The 20,433-nt window shown below is 38.7% G+C and overlaps 1 protein-coding gene across 3 annotated transcripts in view; it reads left to right on the forward strand.

The window, feature by feature from the left end:
* Positions 1-20,433, forward strand: part of enox2 (ecto-NOX disulfide-thiol exchanger 2) — a 311,024-nt gene that overhangs the window by 185,221 nt on the left and 105,370 nt on the right. For all 3 annotated transcript variants that reach the window (XM_020044976.2, XM_010896791.5, XM_010896792.5), the window contains one exon: positions 7,506-7,649. In XM_020044976.2, the coding sequence (XP_019900535.1) occupies positions 7,506-7,649 (144 nt within the window). The remainder of the gene's footprint in view (positions 1-7,505; positions 7,650-20,433) is intronic.

Consider the following 20,433-nt stretch of genomic DNA (forward strand, 5'->3'; position numbering starts at 1 on the left):
GCCAGATGGATTCTGACGGGCAGAGAGTGGTAGGGAGAGGGAGGGTGCGTGGGTGGACTTGTGAGTAGTGAGTGCTAGGTGTGCAGTCTGATATCCCACAGAGAGATCAGACAGGCAGACTCCTTTCCCTATCAGGGAACGGGGTGTGCTTCTTTTTCATTACATAAAACTAAAGTCAGACTTCCCTGCTGGTTTCACAGGTTTTGTGGGTAGGCAATCCTGCACTCTGTTGTTCCCCAGTTTATCCTCGTTTTATTGGGCCGTTGTTTACCCATCTTCTTCCTTAAAGTGGAAAGCCCTGATGACACAGAGTGCGAGAATGGGTTTGTTGTCAATGCAATGGAAATGTGGTTGCAGACAGAACCCAGCAAGGAGGTGAAAGAAACAGAGAGATGGCCTGATGAGGAAAGACACTATCAAGATATGTAATGGAGAAGGGGATAGAAAGTGCATGTGGATGGAGTGAGACGTTTCGAATACGCCTGTAAACACCTTAAGGATGGGCTTTGTGTTGGGATGCAGAGCTAAGGAAAAATTCATCAAAAATGCTGCTGCCCTGCCACATCCATAAATTCATGAGGCTCACTGGGTGTCAGAGTCCGTTGGCAGTTTTCTGAGCCCCCAGTGCAGAATGGAGGGAGAGAAAAGAAAACCGTAGAGGGAGTGGAAATAAGAGAGCGTTCTGGTTCCTCCCACGCCGACAGAATGCCTGATGTCTAGCACTGAGTTCACAGCTCTGAGTGATCAGCATGCTTAACAACTTTGCAATTCTGTTAATTGATACTCATGCTAATAGAAAATGCATGAGATTTAACACAGACACGCTGGCCATCCATGTTCAGTGGGTCAGCAAAAGTGAAGCAGCAAAATGAGCATGGTGTATTTAAAGGGTGTTAAAGTATGGTGCGTGGTCCGTGTGTCCTGCTTGCAGCTGCGTCCAGTAGTTTTATCCCGAGCACTTAAAAGCACATGAACAATGATGTTAGACATTATAGTTCCTGAAGAAATGACTCATCATACAATATACATTAGGCTAGCCTCTTCCTCAGATGACTATATATTGTCTACAATTGTAATACATGCAGTGCCTTGTAAAAGGAGCCCGACCACACACCAATTATTGCGTTTTATTTATTTTATTTTTATATTTTATTTTAAAACACTGAAATGTGAAATTAATTATTGGAAGGTGACATTGGTGAGTCTGTATCAGCTTTGCACAGTGTCAGAGTGGTTTTGTCCTATTTTTCTCATTGTCAGGCACATTTTCAAGCTTCAATGTTGCTTTATACTTATGCTTTGGATGATTGTAATGCTGATAACTTCGGAGGATTTTCTCCGAAGCTTGTGTTTTTTAGTGGACTGAAGAAGGTTCTCCTGCAGTATTTCTTTCTCTTTTGCTCCATCCATTGTTCCTTCAATCCATTCACTGTGATAACGTTTACCTTCCCCACTATTGCACCAGAAAGTTAATTCTCTGTCAGATACAAAGTTTCATACTCTGAAATTCCTATTCCTTCCCATTTCCAAAACAAGCATCCATCTGGAATTACTAGCTGAATACACACACAAACTCTTTCACTCACACCAAACCTAACTTCAATCATAAATCTAAACCTAACTCCCTAAGCCTTACCTAACCTTAAGTCCAAGTTTAAAAGCCTTTTTTTGGGTTTCCAATCATTTCCAATAATGGCTCTTACATTGCCTGGGTTCTGGGTTTGATTTCTCTGTGGGTTAATATGAAATTGTATCCACTTATTACTGGTATTTTTGGATGTAAAAATAATAATATGAATGTGTGAATGAATACAACTGAAATTAAAGCTGCGAGCAGCATTTCAGGGGGCCAAGGGGGGCACAGGAAGCATATTACTGCATGCTCTCACTAGAGAAATGTTTTGCTATTTAAAAATGCCCAATGCCGCTAGTAATCAGGATGTCCAATCGAAGGAGAGGAAATCAAAACAAAACGACCTTGAAACCAGAAATTCTCCTAAACATATTAGAATCATGGTATTACAGAGGGGATATATATTGTTGTGTGAAGGCTGAAAAGTACAGAGTGGCTATACATTTCTGAAATACAATACTTGAAACATCTCAAAGGGGAATCGAACCAGGGTCAGAATATTGAAGAACAGGGAAGAACCACAGGGGCCACTGGAGGTACGGGCTGCTCTCTATCCTCTCCAAATGTATTTTTTACCCCAGCCATTACAATTTTGCTGAGATAAAGTGGCCAACAAAACGTTTGTAACGGAACTAAAGTGTACTGTTGTACAAAGATTATTATAGATGGCTAGCTAATAGCTATACATCCTACTTATAACGAAATCAATGACTCCAATCACTCCATGGCTGGTTCCTTTCTTTGGAAAACAATAACTGTATAAAACAGGTCATAATACAAATATTCTCGCAAATAAATGAAAATCATGGTATTTCAGATATGTATTGTTTGTGTGAAGGCTGAAAAGCATTTATGAGATCCAGAATTTGGGATGTCTGAGAAGGGATTGAACTGGGGTCACAACATTGAAGGACCAGGATGTTCCCACTACACAACAGGGCCGGCTGGCACGCTGAATAGTCTCATCGGGTTGGGATCTATAATACCCGAAATAGCATACAGATGCATATTTTTAAAATCCACCAGAAACATTTACAATAATATAACTTTTAAAGACAATTGTCCAGTCTCCCTTTACACCAATTGTCATCCAAATCCATTTAGCTGTTTTGGAGGAAATGTCGTTTAAGTGTGTTTTTATCCTACGGCAAAATCGTGAGAAACATCGGTTATGTTTATAGCGCCCCCAAGCGGCATTTCTGTATGGGAGTTTTCCTGTCCATTCCTAGCAGACACATTAACGAGTATGTTTAGTTTCGTAGCTGTTTGATGTTCCATTTGGGTTTAATGGACGTCTAAAGTCATAGACCCGCCCAGATCAATTTAATTCGCTGATTTCTGCCATATTGTTTGAGATATCAACTTTCCTTATATAACATTTCAAGTTAATGGTCCAGTGGTCCTTTACACCAATTGTCAACCAAATCTGTTCAGTGGTTTCGGAGGAGATGTCGTTTAAGTGTGTTTTTATTAACGGCAAAATCGTGATAAACATTGTGATGTTTATCGCGCCCCCAAGAGGTATTTCTGTATGGGACTTTTACTGTCCATTCTTGAGAGACACATGTACTAGTATGTTTCGTTTCATAGCTGTTTGATGTTCCATTTGGGATTAATGGACGTCTAAAGTCATAGACTCGCCCAGCTCAATTTCATTCGCTGATTTCGGCCGTACTATTTGAGATATCAACTTTCCTTATATAAGTTTTAAAAATAATGGTTCAAAGGTCCTTCAAACCAAACGGCATGCAAATCTGTTCAGCGGTCTCTGAGGAGATGTCGTTAGCGTGTTTTTCACCAAATTCAAAATGAAGGAAAATCCAAGAGACGAATTTGAAAGACTCCAGAGACTTTTTTGGTCAGCATGAGAAGGGGTATATCTGGAACTTGGTTGCGTGTCTCTACGACATTCGGTTCATGAGATCTGAGCTTCACTTTTTCCATTTTCGACAGAGTGCTACAGCGCCACCATGAGGAGTATGGGTACCATGATGGTCTATAATCAGGAAAAGTTTGGAGCGTTTTGAACCAGAGGGGACCGAGCTATGAACCTCTGAAAATGGCCCTGGAGAATAATAATAATAATAATAATAAAACGTACAAACATAATAGGGTTCCAGCAACTTCGTTGCTTGGCCCCCTAATAATCATATGATTAGAAGCCGTTTGGCTACTTTCATATTCCAGCTCATTCTCTGTTTTCTGTACATTCTCTGTACTCTTCACTAATATGAAAAATGTTTTCAAACCCGTACTGCAAGCAATACGTGTATAAAGTTCTTAGGAAAACTCCCCCACCCAAGTACATACAATTGTGTAGAGATGTTAAAGTGGTTACAGTGTGTGAAGGGGCTATGGACAGTTTTGACTTACCCATACCATATTTACAGTGGATATAAAAAGTCTACACACCCCAGTCAGGAGAAGGGTACAAAATAATTTCCAAAGCATTAGATATACCATGGAACATAGTGAAAACAGCCATCATCAAGTGGAGCAAATATGGCACAACAGAGGCATTACCAAGAACTAGACGTCCCTCCAAAATTTATGAAAAGACGAGAAGAAAACTGATCAGGGAGGCTTCCAAGAGGCCTACAACAACATTAAAGGAACTGCAGGAATTTCTGGCAATTACTGGCTGTGTGCTACATGTGACAACAATCTCCTGTATTCTTAAAATGAATGGGCTATGGGATAGGGTGGCAAGACGGAAGCCTTTACTAAAAAGTAAATCATCCAAGCTCGGCTGAAGTTTGCAAAAACAAACATCAAGTCCCCCAAAAGCACGTGGGAAAATGTGTTCTGTTCTGATGAAACATAGTTTTAACTTTTAATTCCAAAAGGTATGTTTGGCGCAAAAACAACACTTCACATCACCGAAAGAACACCATACCCACAGTGAAGCACGGTGGTGGCAGCATCATGCTTTGGGGCTGTTTTTCTTCAGCTGAAACTGGGGCCATAGTCAGGGTGGAAGGAATTATAAACAGTTCCAAATACCAGGCAATTTTGGCACAAAATCTTCGGGTGTCTGTTAGAACGCTGAAGATGAAGAGGAAGTTCACCTTTCAGCATGACAACGACCCAAACCACACATCCAAATCCACAAAAGCATGGCTTTACCAGAAGAAGATTAACATTTTGGAATGGCCCAGCCAGAACCAAGACCTGAATCCAATTTCAGTTTGTTTTTCAATTGAATTGTTCACGTTATAGGTCACATTAAAGGTGGAAAAAGTTCTGACATGATTTACTTTTGTCTCATTCTTTTACATCACACAAACCTGGCATTTTAAAGGGGTGTGTAGACTTTTTATATCCACTGTATATTGTAATTGCTAAATGCTGATGTGCTTATCCAGTACTATCTACATTAATTGTATTACTAAAGGTTTTACCTACTGCTAATACTTTACAGTGTTATGTTTTTTGTTATAGGAGGGTGAGGGTATAACTCAATTGGAAGCTTTTCGCATAGTATGATTACTTATTTTGATGGATGTGTGTTTTATTATACTTTGCTTTCGGAAAGTATACTGACATCTTTTGTTGTGTTTTTGACTTAATAATTTATCCAATTTTTTCCCATCAATCTGTATCCCATAATTACATGAACATATTTTTAAAGAAATGTTTTAGGGATTGTACCATTTTATTAAAAAAAAAGGAACTGAAATATCTCTCTGCAAAAGTGCCTTTGGCAGCTATTATAGCTTTGTCTCTTCATGGTTGTGCCACTAGCAAATTTTCCCACCTGGATTTGAGCTGTTTTTCCTAGTCTTTCTTCCATTCGGATTGGATGGGGAATGTTGAACTGCAATCTTCAGTTCTCACCAGAGATGTTCAATGATGTTCAAGTCCAGCTTTGGCTTGGCCACTCAAGGACATTCACAGACATTGTCTCAAAGCCCCTCCAGTGTTGTCTTAGCTCTGTGCTTCTGGTCATTGTCTTGCTGAAAGTTTGCCCCCAGTCTTTTGCACTTCTTCAAGGACCTATTTTTTTGTGCTGTTCATCCCTCCCTCAAACTTGAACCAAGTCCCAGTCCGTAATTGGCACACATTCCTAAAAACATGTTTTTTGCGTGGTCATTATGGGGTAGTGTGTAGTAGATTGATTGCATTTCATTTAATTAAATACAAATTGACGTTACAAAATGTGGAGAAAATGTGAATGAAATTAACATTATTGTTTCTATTAGTCTTCCTTTTCTCCTTAATGTTCTCCTTAATTCGTTATGCCTCAATCTTTGGAGAAATAGAAGGGCTGCTTTTAGAAGGGGATTGTCTATTGGAGCTGTATAAGAGATTGGCCTATTCTAGTCATTTAGATAAATATATTAAGAGTTTGTGTGAGGTGAGTTCAGAGCTAATGGTGGTCTTTTAATTTAATCCTTCCTTTGTGCCTTTTAGGAAAATAATATTCTGGGAATGGAAATTAATCTGCTGTATTAGAAAGGAGCCCTGAAAATTGGTTTTTGGTTTTGAGCTTCCTACTAGCGACTTAAAAACACACCACTCAAAATTCTTACATGTACTGTCACTAGGGTCTCTGTTTGTCTTTATGCTGTTTTTGTGTGTGTGTTTGTGTGTGTCTGTTTATATTTATATACACGCACAGCTCTGGAAAAATTATCAGTTTCTCTGGTTTTACTATTAATAGGTATGTGTTTGAGTAAAATGAACTATTTTGCTTTATTCTATAAACTACTGACAACATTACTCCCAAATTCCAAATAATATTTTTTTGCAGAAAATAACAATTGGTCAGAATAACCCAAAAAATATGCATTGTTTTCAGGCCTCCAATAATGCACAGAAAACAATACAGAATTTGAAAAGGAGCACCCTATTTTCATTAGGTTTTTTTAACTCCTGATTGTTTAATATTAAACTAGTTTTTGTTATGGTTTAATAGAGTGGTTTCCTCTAGGGGTCTTTCTTTAGTTAACTGAGAATGTGCTACAGGCAAATGGTGCTTGTTTAATAAGTTTGGATCAAAGCGGAATCTATGTCTGCAAGATCTCACAGCCTAGAAAACACAATGTTCTATACATAACAGAATCAAATATAATAGTGTTACTGTTAAACACCACCCATTTTTTCTCTTGCCTGGACAAAATTCAACAGCGTTAGCCATTAGCACTACTGTACGCTACTTCAAACTGGACTAAGTTTAAATAGACTCTGGACTCAGCCCACATGCATTTATTCATTATTAAAATGTTTGCTCTTAATATGTTCACCTGGCACAGCCAGAAGAGGACTGGTCACCCCTCTGAACCTGGAATTCAACACTACTGTTGTTTGCTCCTTGGGGTTTAAGGCCGGGTGTTTTGTAAAAGCACTTTGTGAAAACCGCTGATGTAAAAAGGGCTTTATAAATACATTTGATTTGATTCAAAACACTGTATGACTCCAAAACATCTTAATGTCTCTTAATGAAACTCTTTTAGATCGAATTATTATTAGACATAATGGTGCTGCGTGAATGTTTCACCTGTGAAACTTGAAGAATTTTAATTCACATTGGAATGCAGCTGTTTTTGTGTTCCAGTAATATTATACTAGGTTATTATATGTGGTTCTTTTATGTAAAATACCATGATCATTAGGCGATCTTGACAGTGTTTCAGTCTTGATCAAACCTTGTTACATGAGCACGATTTGAAAGCATACGTGAACTACAGAATAAACACATGCACAGTAAGTGATCCGCTCAAGCTCAGAAGCTTCTGGAAGAAGTCTGATACTCAGCCATGGACTAAATAGTTTGTTACTTCTGCACTTGATTGGATCTATTGTGAAGTAGCTGTAAATCATAATCCATTTGATAAAACATGGCGGCTTATTGTGTTTCTGTGTGTTCCAGGACTGAACCCCCTGTCCTTTGACCCATCCTCGAACAACGAGCCCTTGCAATTCAACAGCTCCAACGGACCACTGGTGACAGAGTGTCCTCTGGAGAACGGAGCCGAAAACAGCAAAAAGAGAAAGAGACCCAGCCTGCCTCCAGGTACCCTAGAACGCTATTATAATTGATAAGGTCTACAACCGTGGTTCCTTTGCATTTTGTACTGTGAGCCTGAGACTGGTTGGGCAATTTAGAGCTTGGTAGGTTAATTCACTTTTTCCAACCTAAGGGCCATATTGCCAGTTCTGTGGAGGTCAGGGACATCTGTCAAAAACTTAAGGATTCTACTCCACTGTGATTGTAGCTCTCGCACCTTAGCCTGGCTGTTACCATGCCAACAGCACCTGCCAATCATAGCTCAGAAATGTGTGTGTGTTTCTTGTGTGTGCGTCACTAAATTAGGCCTATTTTCTTAAATCATTTTTCAGTTCTAATTAACGAATGCAGCTCTAATTAATTGCATTATGACAAGAAGAATGAAGAGGGCCCTTAAGACAGAGAGGTGTTGCGTTATGTTTTCTGCTGTCTTGGTGACATTAATTGGTTAGGATTAATTGTCAGTGTTAATTAACCGCTCTTATCCATTCGTCATTATACACAATTTTGAATAAATGACCCTATCTTTTGAGTTTGATTGAGGTCTTGTTAGCTAATGCATTTTATCTTATTGCTGTTCCTCATTAACAACCCTGAACTAGACATGATGGCACTGAGTAGGTTAAGATTAATGGAGCTATATAAGACAAAAAGGAGCAATTTGAGACATGCAGTGTTGTATGCAGAATGATGTTAGACTAGTCTTGGATATCCATTGGAGTCTGGTAGGCAGGGGTGGTGAAAAGTGGGTAAACTATAAAATCCAGTAAGCGATGATGCATGCAGTTGAGGTGAGATGAGAAAATAAGTTGATCTTAATAGGGCTATAAACAACTTATTAACACTTAATTTTAAACCATGGTTGGACACTGGACGTGCCAGATATAACACGTCTGAGAGGCTGTTATATTATCTATGAACATGAGCACAATGAATGGTTCACCATACTACAAACCTTTTAGTCATTATAGTTGTATCATTATGTATTTTTTCTCTACATCTTCAGAAACCATTAAGACACAGGATGTGATTAGAGTGCTGGGCAAGTACATTGATGCACACTTCACCACTCTTTCCAAAGTCAACAAGCACTGTAGCATACTGCAAATGTCAAATATGGCATAGCCGGTAAAATAATCCAATTGAATCAGTATTAAACTTATGAGAAAAGAGAGAAATTTTGCTGTGCTATGGCTTCTTGTTGTAATCACCTTTCCTAATACGTTTGACTAATTATGTCGTCTTACCCAGAAGTCATGTACAGTACACTACTCTTTTTAACTAACACTTTAATAGGCATTACATTAACTACATAAAAAGGTTTTCTGCGTAATTTCCAATAATAGTTCAATAATAGTAATGATTTCTGTACCATTCTATCTTTGTAAACCAAACAATTCTATAGAAAATCAATACATGCAAAATGTCTGTTAGAGAAGTCTTGTTTAGTGTGTCATATACCCAAACATGGAAAGACAAATTGAGTAAATATTGAGTGCTGGTCAAGTAGAAAATCTGACTGTTGAGTGCATTTGTATTTGAGTGTGTATACTGTCACTGTACTTAGATGAAAGCCAGACCAAGAGCTTCAGATCAAAGCTTCCATGCTGAAATCTAATATGTTCCTTTGAAGCCACTCAGTGCTGTCACCAACAACTGGATACATCCGGCTTTCAGGAAAAATGGAGAGCCTGTTACCTGACTTTCGATATTGGCTGTTAACAAGGCAACATTTCATTTAGCATATTGGTTTAAAAATGCAGGATAGGACCGGGCAGGTTTTCTTCTCATCAGGACTGGAAGGTATTAAATGCACCTTAGATTATCCTTCTTACACTGACTTCTTACAATTAAATTTCTTTACTCCTGCTTCTTTAGGTTACTTGGAAGAAGATACCATACATTTTTTTGGTGCATAGTTGGTAAGAGCATACTGTAGCTCCTGCAATGCCAGTGTTTTGGTCTTAATCTCATGATGGGCCAGTAAAAAAATCTAGGCTATTCATTCATTACTGTAAGTAGCACTGGATAACAGCAAATTCTAATTGACTTAACTGTAAGTGTATTATTTTTATAACCAAATGTTCACTTTAAACTCTCCACTATGCAATATTTTGGCAATGAGTCACAATTCTTCAAAAATGGTTTCATGTTCACCTACTTAACAAGAGAACATTTGAGAATTATGACTTGAAATGAACGATAGAACAGCTCTCCCACAGCCTTTAATAAAACTGACATAATATCTCAATTAATATTATTTCTGCTTGGTTGTATTTATTTGTTCTATAATGGAAAACCAGTTAAATGGAGACAATCTGAAGCATCTGGAGCTGAGTACATTTAGTGGCTTTAATGTTGTCAGGCATCATGAGAGACAGTCAAGTCCTCAACTATCTGCAGAGAGATGGAGCATGGACTAATTAGCAGCTATGTGGATTTACCCTTGTTAAGGAACTCTAATGGATAGATTGATCTCATTAAGGGTGGCTATTCATTAGATGCAGAAACATGCACACACAGGCAAGTTGTTCCTCCAGTAATGTGGTATTCAGTGATCATTTAGGCTGTGAGAAATTACCCACTGTTTACTCCATGTGGTAAAACTTTTATTTAACCTCTAAACGTTTAAATAGGTTATACCTTACAGTGCTGTCAGACACTGCAAATCTTCACCTCACTTGCTGACAGAAGTGCACACCAGATCAGAGTTGAGGCACATTGACACATTTCTGAAAAAGAAAGTGCCATTATTCAATAGTTAAAATGACTGAAAGGTTGGAAATTATGAAGAGGAAACTGTCTGGTAAATGGAGTCAATGAGTATTTCCGCATTAACAAAACAAGATCTGTTTATCGTTTTTTCTGAAAAATTTATGAAAACCATCAAACATCAAAAAGCATAACAGTAGTGCTCCAAACACACACTGACTGCTCTTCATGCTTTATATAAGCAACCAGCCCACAAAAGACTAAGATGGCATACTTATAGCTGTGGGGAATGACCAAAATACATACAGTGGGGAGAACAAGTATTGGATACACTGCCAATTTTGCAGGTTTTCCCACTTACAAAGCATGTAGAAGTCTGTAATTTCTATCATAGGTACTCTTCAACTGTGAGTGACGGAATTTAAAACAAAAATCCAGAAAATCACATTGTATGATTTGTAAGTAATTAATTTGATCCATCAGAAAAGCGGAACTAAATATTTGGTACAGAAACTTTTGTTTGCAATTACAGAGATCATATGTTTCCTGTAGTTCTTGACCAGGTTTCCACACACTGCAGCAGGGATTTTGGCCCACTCTCCAGATCCTTCCGGTTTCGGGGCTGTCGCTGGGCAATACGGACTTTCAGCTCCCTCCAAAGATTTTCTATTGGGTTCAGGTCTGGAGACTGGCTAGGCCACTCCAGGACCTTGAGACGCTTCTTACGGAGCCACTCCTTAGTTGCCCTGGCTGTGTATTTCGGGTCGTTGTCATGCTGGAAGACCCAGCCACAACCCATCTTCAAGGCTCTTACTGAGGGAAGGAGGTTGTTGTCCAAGATCTCGCGATACATGGCCCCATCCATCCTCCCCTCAATACGGTGCAGTCGTCCTGTCTCCTTTGCAGAAAAGCATCCCCAAAGTATGATGTTTCCACCTCCATGCTTCACGGTTGGGATGGTGTTCTTGGGTTGTACTCATCATTCTTCTTCCTCTAAACACGGTGAGTGGAGTTTAGACCAAAAAGCTCTATTTTTGTCTCATCAGACCACATGACCTTCTCCCATTCCTCCTCCATCATCCAGATGGCCATTGGTAAACTTCAGACGGGCCTGGACAGGCGCTGGCTTGCGCAGGGGGACCTTGCGTGTGCTGCAGGATTTTAATCCATTACGGCATAGTGTGCTACTAATGGTTTTCTTAGAGGCCGTGGTCCCAGCTCTCTTCAGGTCATTGACCAGGTCCTGCCGTATAGTTCTGGGCTGATCCCTCACCTTCCTCATGATCATTGATGCCCCACGAGGTGAGATCTTGCATGGAGCCCCAGACCAAGGGTGATTGACCGTCATCTTGAACTTCTTCCATTTTCTAATAATTGCGCCAACAGTTGTTACCTTCTCACCAAGCAGCTTGCCTATTGTCCTGTAGCCCTTCCCAGCCTTGTGCAGGTCTACATTTTATCCCTGATGTCCTTACACAGCTCTCTGGTCTTGGCCATTGTGGATAGGTTGGAGTCTGTTTGATTGAGTGTGTGGACAGGTGTCTTTTATACAGGTAACAAGTTCAAACAGGTGCAGCTAATACAGGTAATGAGTGGAGAATAGGAGGGCTTCTTAAAGAAAAACTAACAGGTCTGTGAGACCCAGAATTCTTATTTGTTGGTAGGTGATCAAATACTTACATCATGCAATAAAATGCAAATTAATTACTTAAAAATCATACAGTGTGATTTTTCTGGATTTTTGTTTTAGATTCCAACACTCACAGATGAAGAGTACCTATGATAAAAATTACAGACCTCTACATGCTTTGTAAGTAGGAAAACCTGCAAAATTGGCAGTGTATCAAGTACTTGTTCTCCCCACTGTAGTTAGTGTATAGCTGTATGGGGATGCAGAAGATGGTGTCGGTTTAATGAGATGTATTTGTCTTACAGTTAAAATTAATAGATAGCTTTGAACAGTGGTACACCTTTATAGCATTTTTAAGGAAGTGACATCGTAATTGTGCTATGCTCTTTGACAGTGACTCTTAGGCCTACTGTTATAAGAAGTGTATTTTTACATGAGAGAAATACCACTGTTGGTGACTTGCTTATGATTTTTTCAACTGTATTGTACTTTAATAGTGAAATCCAAGGCCTGTGCTCAATGCGTTTCAACCACTTTCGATAACAAGGCTGTTGCCCTGACAACAGTGTTGAATTGAAGAAAAACATGTGCTACTCAAAAGCCCTGTCTATTTAAGGCCTTTTACAATGGCATAGCCTGAATAAAAGAAATCCCATTACTATTATATTTCTGCAACGAATTAAATCCATATTTAAATGTGTGAAAATGGTGTAAAGGACACCACAAACAGCAGATGTGAATTTAGCCTTCTCCTATCCAATCCCACAGGTATTGACCTTTAGCAAGTGCTAGCAGAGAAATGCAGAATCAAATGCTATTGATCCCAAGGGTTTGGAAGGTAAGTGCGGTTGAGCTGAATGCAATAATGGGATAGCGCGTGCGAAATGCTTGTCCTTGAATTCAGACCAGAGTGGCAGCTCACAATAGAGTTGGTGGAAAGGATAGCACAGTTCATAGCTCACGGCATGGATGACAGTAGTGTTTGAGAAGTCCAAAAAGAAAGATAGTTTGTGATGCTGGGCGGTTTCCATCGGAATGTGCACAACACGCGTGCGACTATGTATTGCGTTTAACACTAGAACTGCAAATCCTTTCAGACAAATGTATAAGCCAGAGCCGAACGCAGCTTCTCGTCAATAGCATACGAACCGGCCCTACTGGAATACACATTCTCCTCCACAGCATCACCTTTCAGCCAGAGCATCAGTTCATCTACTGGGTCGTCATTAAACTATACACAGCAGAATAATCGAAAAAATAATGAATTACAGAATTTATATGTTTTAAGTGGTGAATGAATTTGAAGAAGAAAAAAAAGAATGTGTATGTATTGTAGGTCTTATCATACCAAATAAATGACGAAAAAAAATACATAGAACGATATTTTTAAGAACACATGCGATACTATTTTAATTTGTTTATTAGGCCCTACATATGTACAAAATGAAAATTACACAACACTTTAATTGTTCAAAATAAATCAATTTTGGTTTCATTTTGATCTCATTTTGATGATGTACAAGGTAAAATAAGAGACATTATCGACCAGTTTGCGATGATCAAAGGATATCCGCATGAATAGCTGTACATAGGCCTAAAGCATGGTTGCTTGATAAAAACCAAGACTAAGTGCAAAAAACTTACAAGTGAAACAATTAAGAACAATGTACAGTGGGGAGAACAAGTATTTGATTCACTGCCGATTTTGCAAGTTTTCCCTGTAATTTGTATCATTGGTACTCTTCAACTGTGAGAGAATGAATCTAAAACAAAAATCCAGAAAATCACATTGTATGACTTTTAAGTAATTAATTTGGATTTTATTGCATGAGATAAGTATTTGATCCATCAGGAAAGCGGAACTAAATATTTGGTACAGAAACTTTTGTTTGCAATTACAGAGATCATATGTTTCCTGTAGTTCTTGACCAGGTTTCCACACACTGCAGCAGGGATTTTGGCCCACTCCTCTATTTTATTGGATGACATAAGTATTTGATACATCAGAAAAGCAGAACTTAATATAACGTGTCATACTTATGTTGAATAGTGAAGTAGCATATATTGCTTGTATTATGTTACAAAACAGCCTTATTAAATTGTTGAATGGTTATGGAAATCTTGTATTTCATTTGTAAATTAATTCATATTCAACCAAGACTGATCATTCATCTGGGGATATCACGCATTCATCCATTGACCTCCTGCATCCAGTGAGGGGTGATTAGTGCCATTTGGGTACCATTAGCAGGTTGCCTGGGTTACAACGTTAGTTGCCGTGGGCTTTTGGCGGATCAAGTTGGAAAATAGAGTAGTCTCTAAATAGTTTTCCGTTCCTGAGTTTAGAATTCTGACAACGGAACAATGTAATATACACCCTTTTAGGAAAAGTAATGGAAGGAGGATTGTGTAGCTTTCAAAATAGCTCTTTTATTTTAATTACAAACTGAAATGCCAATTCCCATAGGCATTTGGCAGTCCTGGTGTTAAACAAGTATAGTCCTTTTGTCTCTGAAAACTTCATTCAAAAGATCTGTAGCTTTTCTCTACACAGATTAATCCAGAACAGAATGTTTGCTTTGTGTGAAATTAAGTAATTTGTGAGTATACTTGTCGGTTTGGGAATCTTTTCATGCTGAATGTCCTTTGTCAATAGTCTTTAGTGCCAATTGCTCTTCAAATGGCCTCATGTCATTGCTAATAGTGTAGTTAGTGTGTGACCCAGGCTCTGTCTTTTTCCACTTGTCTCTCTGTGAAGGATGCTCTTCTCTTTGTTCCTCTGGGTTTTACTATCTCTCCCCTTCCATCCTCAGCTCCAGTCGCTGTGCTACCATCCTAAAATGTAAGATCCACATGCACTACTTGGGCCTCTGTGTAAATAATACACAAATGTCAAACAGGCCCTGGCATGAACTTTGATGTTGGGTCTCTTTATGCCAAAGTTGACAGGGGAAGTGCATTTTGAAAGTAGATAAAAAAAAGATAAATTGCTTCTCACCCTGTCAGATTTGAGCTGTGTCTGAAGTAGGTCTTACAGTGGCTGATGGCGGGAGATATGGTAAGGCATGGGCTTACATGGTTTATATTTACACACAAACGCACAACAGGTTGCTGTTTCATTGGGGTTGGCCAAAAGAATCAACCACCATCTCATAACGTGTTTTTTGTGCGTGATATGAAATAGCAGTTGCATATGTATTTTGGCCAGATTGTGCTGTTATAATATGCGATTGAATATGCAAACTTTGAAAGGTGACATGCTTTGCTGCTCATTGCTTATCTGCGTATGCTGCATGAGAGACCTTGGGATTGAATCTGCCCAAGCTGTGTAAAGACTTTCCGTTCCTCTGGGGGCTTAAGCCTACTGTCAGAGCACATCGTTTCTCTGCTGCGGCTGTGGAAGCTATGCTACATGCACATGCACGCGCAGCTGCGTGTCAGTGGCTGAGCTCGACAGTACATATGGGCTGTGTGTGTTGGAGTATAGCTGTTGGTACATATGTACGGTATCATGAGTTTCTCTCTAGGACGTGGCTCATTTGTATCCATGCATGCAACCCTGGGTATATAATATATATGTGGGTGTTTGGATATTTTGTATGTCCTCTCACTTTATGACACCATCTGTTATTTAACCAATAAAGCGCAATATACTATGGCTAAGGCGCTACACAATACAAATACCCTTAGTTGTGGGCTTTTGTGTTTATTTAAGGGTAACCCAATTTATGCAATTATTTTGTCAATTAATTAAAGTGGTGTAAATTTAGCACATTTTGTTTAAAAAAAAAAGCCATTTGGAACCAACATATTTAGCACTGTGCAGTAGTTTTTCTACATTAGACTGTCCTAATCCACACTCCCATAAGAGCCTTTTAAAATGAAATGTCCAGATTCATGTTTGGATCATATGGGCAGTACCTTTGATCGTAGACCTGTAACCCCAGCCCTTTTGAACATCCATCTGTATTAGTAACAGATTTATTAGATGGGGGAAGGAAAACAGTGATCCCTCCACCTCCTCCATCCCCTATCCAAGTACCATCATTGCTTTCTTCCTCCTCTCGGTGCCTTCTATCCTCCTCTGTAAACCTCCAGGGTTCCGGGCTACATGCATCAGCTCTCTGAAAACATGAATATGGAAACTAAGGAGCCAGAAGACATAGACTTTACTTTGAGTCGTATGTCCTTTGTTAAGCTAGCGGTAGCTAAAGTACTCAATCTAATTTCTATCTTTTTAATTAGTTGTATTCTGGCTTATTGAAAAGCAGTCAGTCGAGATATACTGCAGGTAAAGTACTCTTTAACAAACCATCTTAAAATTATCCATATTTCATAATCTTTTGCAGTTTGTCAATTGAGCTAGCTAGATTTGATTTGATTATACTCTTGTCTTTAAAGTAATAACCCAGCAATGTTCACTCAACTCAGATATTCCCAATAATTTGTTTTTACTTGTCAGCAAATTATTTTGACCAGGTAATCCAACGATGGATTTAGGCATAGTTTTACATGTATTACAGTATTTCAAGGACAGAAAATGTGGGACAGACATCTGGCAAACACAACATAAGAGGGAACACAGTCATCGTGTGGACGTTGGACGAAACAATGCTGCTAATACCTCACATTAATCTTTGCGTTCTCCATACATTTTAGTGGAGACCCCTAGTGGTTGAAGTATCTGCAGTGAAACAGATGGCTTAATGTTGAAACTTGTTGAGTAAAGCCCAAGATGCACCTACAAGCCGCCAGATACCTCAGCTGCTCCAAAGGGAACGCTTGAGGGCATCCTGGCCCAAAATGTCACTTTTACTTTCTAGTCACCACCATAAATTGTATAGAAATTGAATAGAAGTGTGTTCATTTGGCAGCATGTTCATTTGAAGCGATCTCCCGTCAGTAAATTGTAGATAAGTTAGGTTCAATTATTTAGTTTCAATGGAAAACTGTTACAAAACTGTGCGTGTTTCACAGAAACTTGTTTGTTTGCGTTTGAAGTCTTCAATGTATCCTGTTCATTGGAAGGGAGATCTTGTTATCAGGTGTTTTTTTTTGTATAATCCATCATTTCTTCATGACTTAATTCAGAGGTGAATAATGACTACATCGGTTTTGAAGTGGTTATGAAAATTCATGTTGAGAAACATGTAGATATTAATTTACTATAAACTATAGTTGACCCAGTTTTTTTTTCCCTGCTCATATATTTGAACTATGTTCTCCCAATGTTGTACAAGTTAATTCATTTGTCTTTAAATCTGTATGTTGCAGGTTCATGACTAAGTAACGCTTTTTTTGCGATTTCTGCAGGGCGACTGTGCTGCACGATTTAGGCTTGCAAGGTAAAGAAAAGCAGCCAAGGCAGTTACTCTAACTTTATTTCCCCTAACTTTATTTCCCCTAGGGTGTTATTGTAAATGTTTTATTTATTTATGTATCTTGTAAAATAAAGTAAACAATTAAAATGATCCTGTAAATCACAATTAAAAATAACATTGACTACATGTTTGTGTGGGACTCTAGTAAAGATGTGGGAAGGTATCCATCCAATAACCAAAAGTTCTAATTCATGTGCAGACAAGGATAACAAGCTGGCAAGGCAGTTAACCTTAATTTCCCCCAGGTAATTGCTGTAAATGTTTTTTAGTAAATTTATCAGGTAAAATAAATAAAAAAGATGGGATCAATAAGTTTGTCTGGGCACCTTTGGTTGTGTAGGGGGACTGTATTAGTGGAGTTGAATTCATGGTATTACAATTAGCCTTCACGTTGTCTTAGGCCAGTTTTTACCAATCCCAGTTTAAATCCCAAGCAATAATTACTTCCTTATACTTTAGTTTCCCAATGCAATTTATGAGCAGTACAAGTATCTCACCCAGGGCTCACAGGTGTACAAAATCCTATCATAGTAAGATGGCAGTCTTTTGATACTTACAGTATACTGTACTAGAGTGATGCACACTTGCCTGTAACTTAACATTGGAATAAGTGGCAACACCTTCTTCTCTATGTTTATCAACACTGGACACATTATGGCTGTGAATGTAATGTAGCAGGAATTAAATACCATCACCAACAAAACACAAAGGCTGATGGCTAAAATATTAAAAGAAAATCTATTTTGAAGGTGTGAGGGTTTGTTTATGAACAATACAGCTGGTGTGTAAAAAGAACAAAATCTTCCATTCAAGACGATTAGTACGAATCAAGCAAACCAAGAGTATTCTAACTAGCCCTCTACAGTACCAAGGGGGAGCTAAAGTAGACTAATGCTATCACAAGCTCAGAGATTAGCAGTACTCATAAATTCAGGAATTTAAGAGGTTGGTAATCTTCCTGTGGCATCTCATCTGTACTCTCTCATATCCTCTCCAAAATTTAGTTTAAAAACCATTGGGTTCTTGCTCTTAAATAGGACAGAGACAAGTTGTTAATGAAAACCGGTAAATTCAGAAGTTCTCTGCCATACTCATACATGATGCCGGGTTCATCTGTGATTTATCAGGGACCGACTTCCTCATCCAATGTTTGCATCAGTAATTTTCACCCAAATTGTAATCAGATCAATGCACTATACAGTGTTTCAAACATACAATTTTTGCAAACATTGTTGATATAACTCCAGGCCAGATTTGTTAACACACCCAGGTATGAACAATAATGACACTTTCTACACATTGCCACCTTCCTCCGATACTACAACATTTCAATTTAGCAACATAAAGGGCTGTAGGTTTTTAGATTTACCAAATTATTTTTAGACATGAGAGAATGCAGTTGGTGATACTAAAATAATTGTTGATCCCAGATTGGTACAGCGTAGCTGGAGGTCTTTTGTTATGGAATTAGGTTAAAGGAGTGTACAGACTGGCGTCCATTCAGAATAACAGGGAGATGCTATAACAGGTGCCAATCTCAACAGACAACCGTTCAGGCCCAGAGTTCCCTGAAACACCATAGAAACTCATAGGTGGTCCTCCAAAGTTTTTTCTGCCCACCTAGAGATGCGTATTATTTTTGTTACAGAATCCGTTGACTCCTTTTGATTCAAATTGCTGGCTATTTCTGAAAGAGTATTCACTAGTAACTATGGAGTGGTACCGAGATAAGCAGAGCATTTCTTTAGTTATGGATTTATTAAAATGGCCTTAACGTTGTTATTGTCAGTACTGTGACCAGTTGCCTAGTATGCTATCAGGTCCTTGGAGAAATAGTAGAATTTCAAGAAATTCTCTTAAACATTATTTAGATGGGGAGGAAGCCTCAAAAATTCACATATTCTCTGGGTTGACAGGCCGGCAATGCCTAGTGCCACTCCCCTGACCATACCTACTACCTAAGACTCTTTTTAATGCAAAAGAAATCCTGAATTCCATTATTGATTGTAGGCATGATGTTTTGTGCTCTTGCCTGCCAGTCTAACACCCATGTTGGTTTGTCTACTTGACCAAAGTCTTCACAGTGATGTTGCAATAGTAATCTAAAGGACACAGCTATAACACAGGCGATATAATTTGTAATCTAGCCATGAACATAATTTGTTCAAACTACGGTGACGACTGAGAGCTCACTGCAACCACAAGTCAGCTGAGCTGCATTTACTTCCTCATTTGCTGTCAGAGCCGGTGCTTTCTTAAATTGGTATTGCACGGTGCAGGCACCATGCATGGGCCTAATTCCACCAAAGCTGCTGCAGGTTTTACTGTGGAAACTAGGTTTTGTAGCCTTTAGTATTTATACATCAAAGCCATGAGCTGTTGGCCTCATTTAATGGTGTTTCCCTGAGACTGCTTTCTGCTAAAACTCTGTAAATAAAAAATGTATTGTTCTTGGTCATACTACTACTCTCTAGTCAGTTTTTTTGTTGATAGAAGCTTGAAAAAACATTCAATTCAACGAACACATCCAGACAAAGACTGACATGTTGCCGTCTTGAATTCTGGAGGCCTGACAAACCACAGTAGCCTTGTAGTCAATTCAACAATGACAATGCATATTGAATGAATGGTGTTAACTGGTAACCAGGGCACTGCAAGAAAAGATTTGAAAAGGCAACATTTGTCACAGCACTTTTCATTAGGGATGGCAGCACTACACCACTTTTAATTTCAAGAAATATATTAAAGAAAGTGTCTTTTTTAAACAGATTTGGCTTATTTGTGAATTTCTTTACCCTTCACATCTGAGTGCTGCTGTTGCAGGCACGGAATGTGTCTTGACCAATCAGATTTACAGAAATCTCGAATTGCGAAAGCACAAAGGGCTGAAAGCCTAAGATGCCCTCTACTTTGATGTCATTTTTTTACTGTCATGACACATCACTCCCAACAAGCACAAGCGAAAGCTTGTACATCAATGTAGCCTACACCTAAACATCATTATCAATCTGAAATTCTGTATTGTGAACTTGGGAACACGTCCCCAAGTTTTTTCATGAAAGATAAT

The sequence above is a fragment of the Esox lucius genome, chromosome 4 (assembly GCF_011004845.1).
Source record: "Esox lucius isolate fEsoLuc1 chromosome 4, fEsoLuc1.pri, whole genome shotgun sequence".
Taxonomy (NCBI): Eukaryota; Metazoa; Chordata; class Actinopteri; order Esociformes; family Esocidae; genus Esox; species Esox lucius.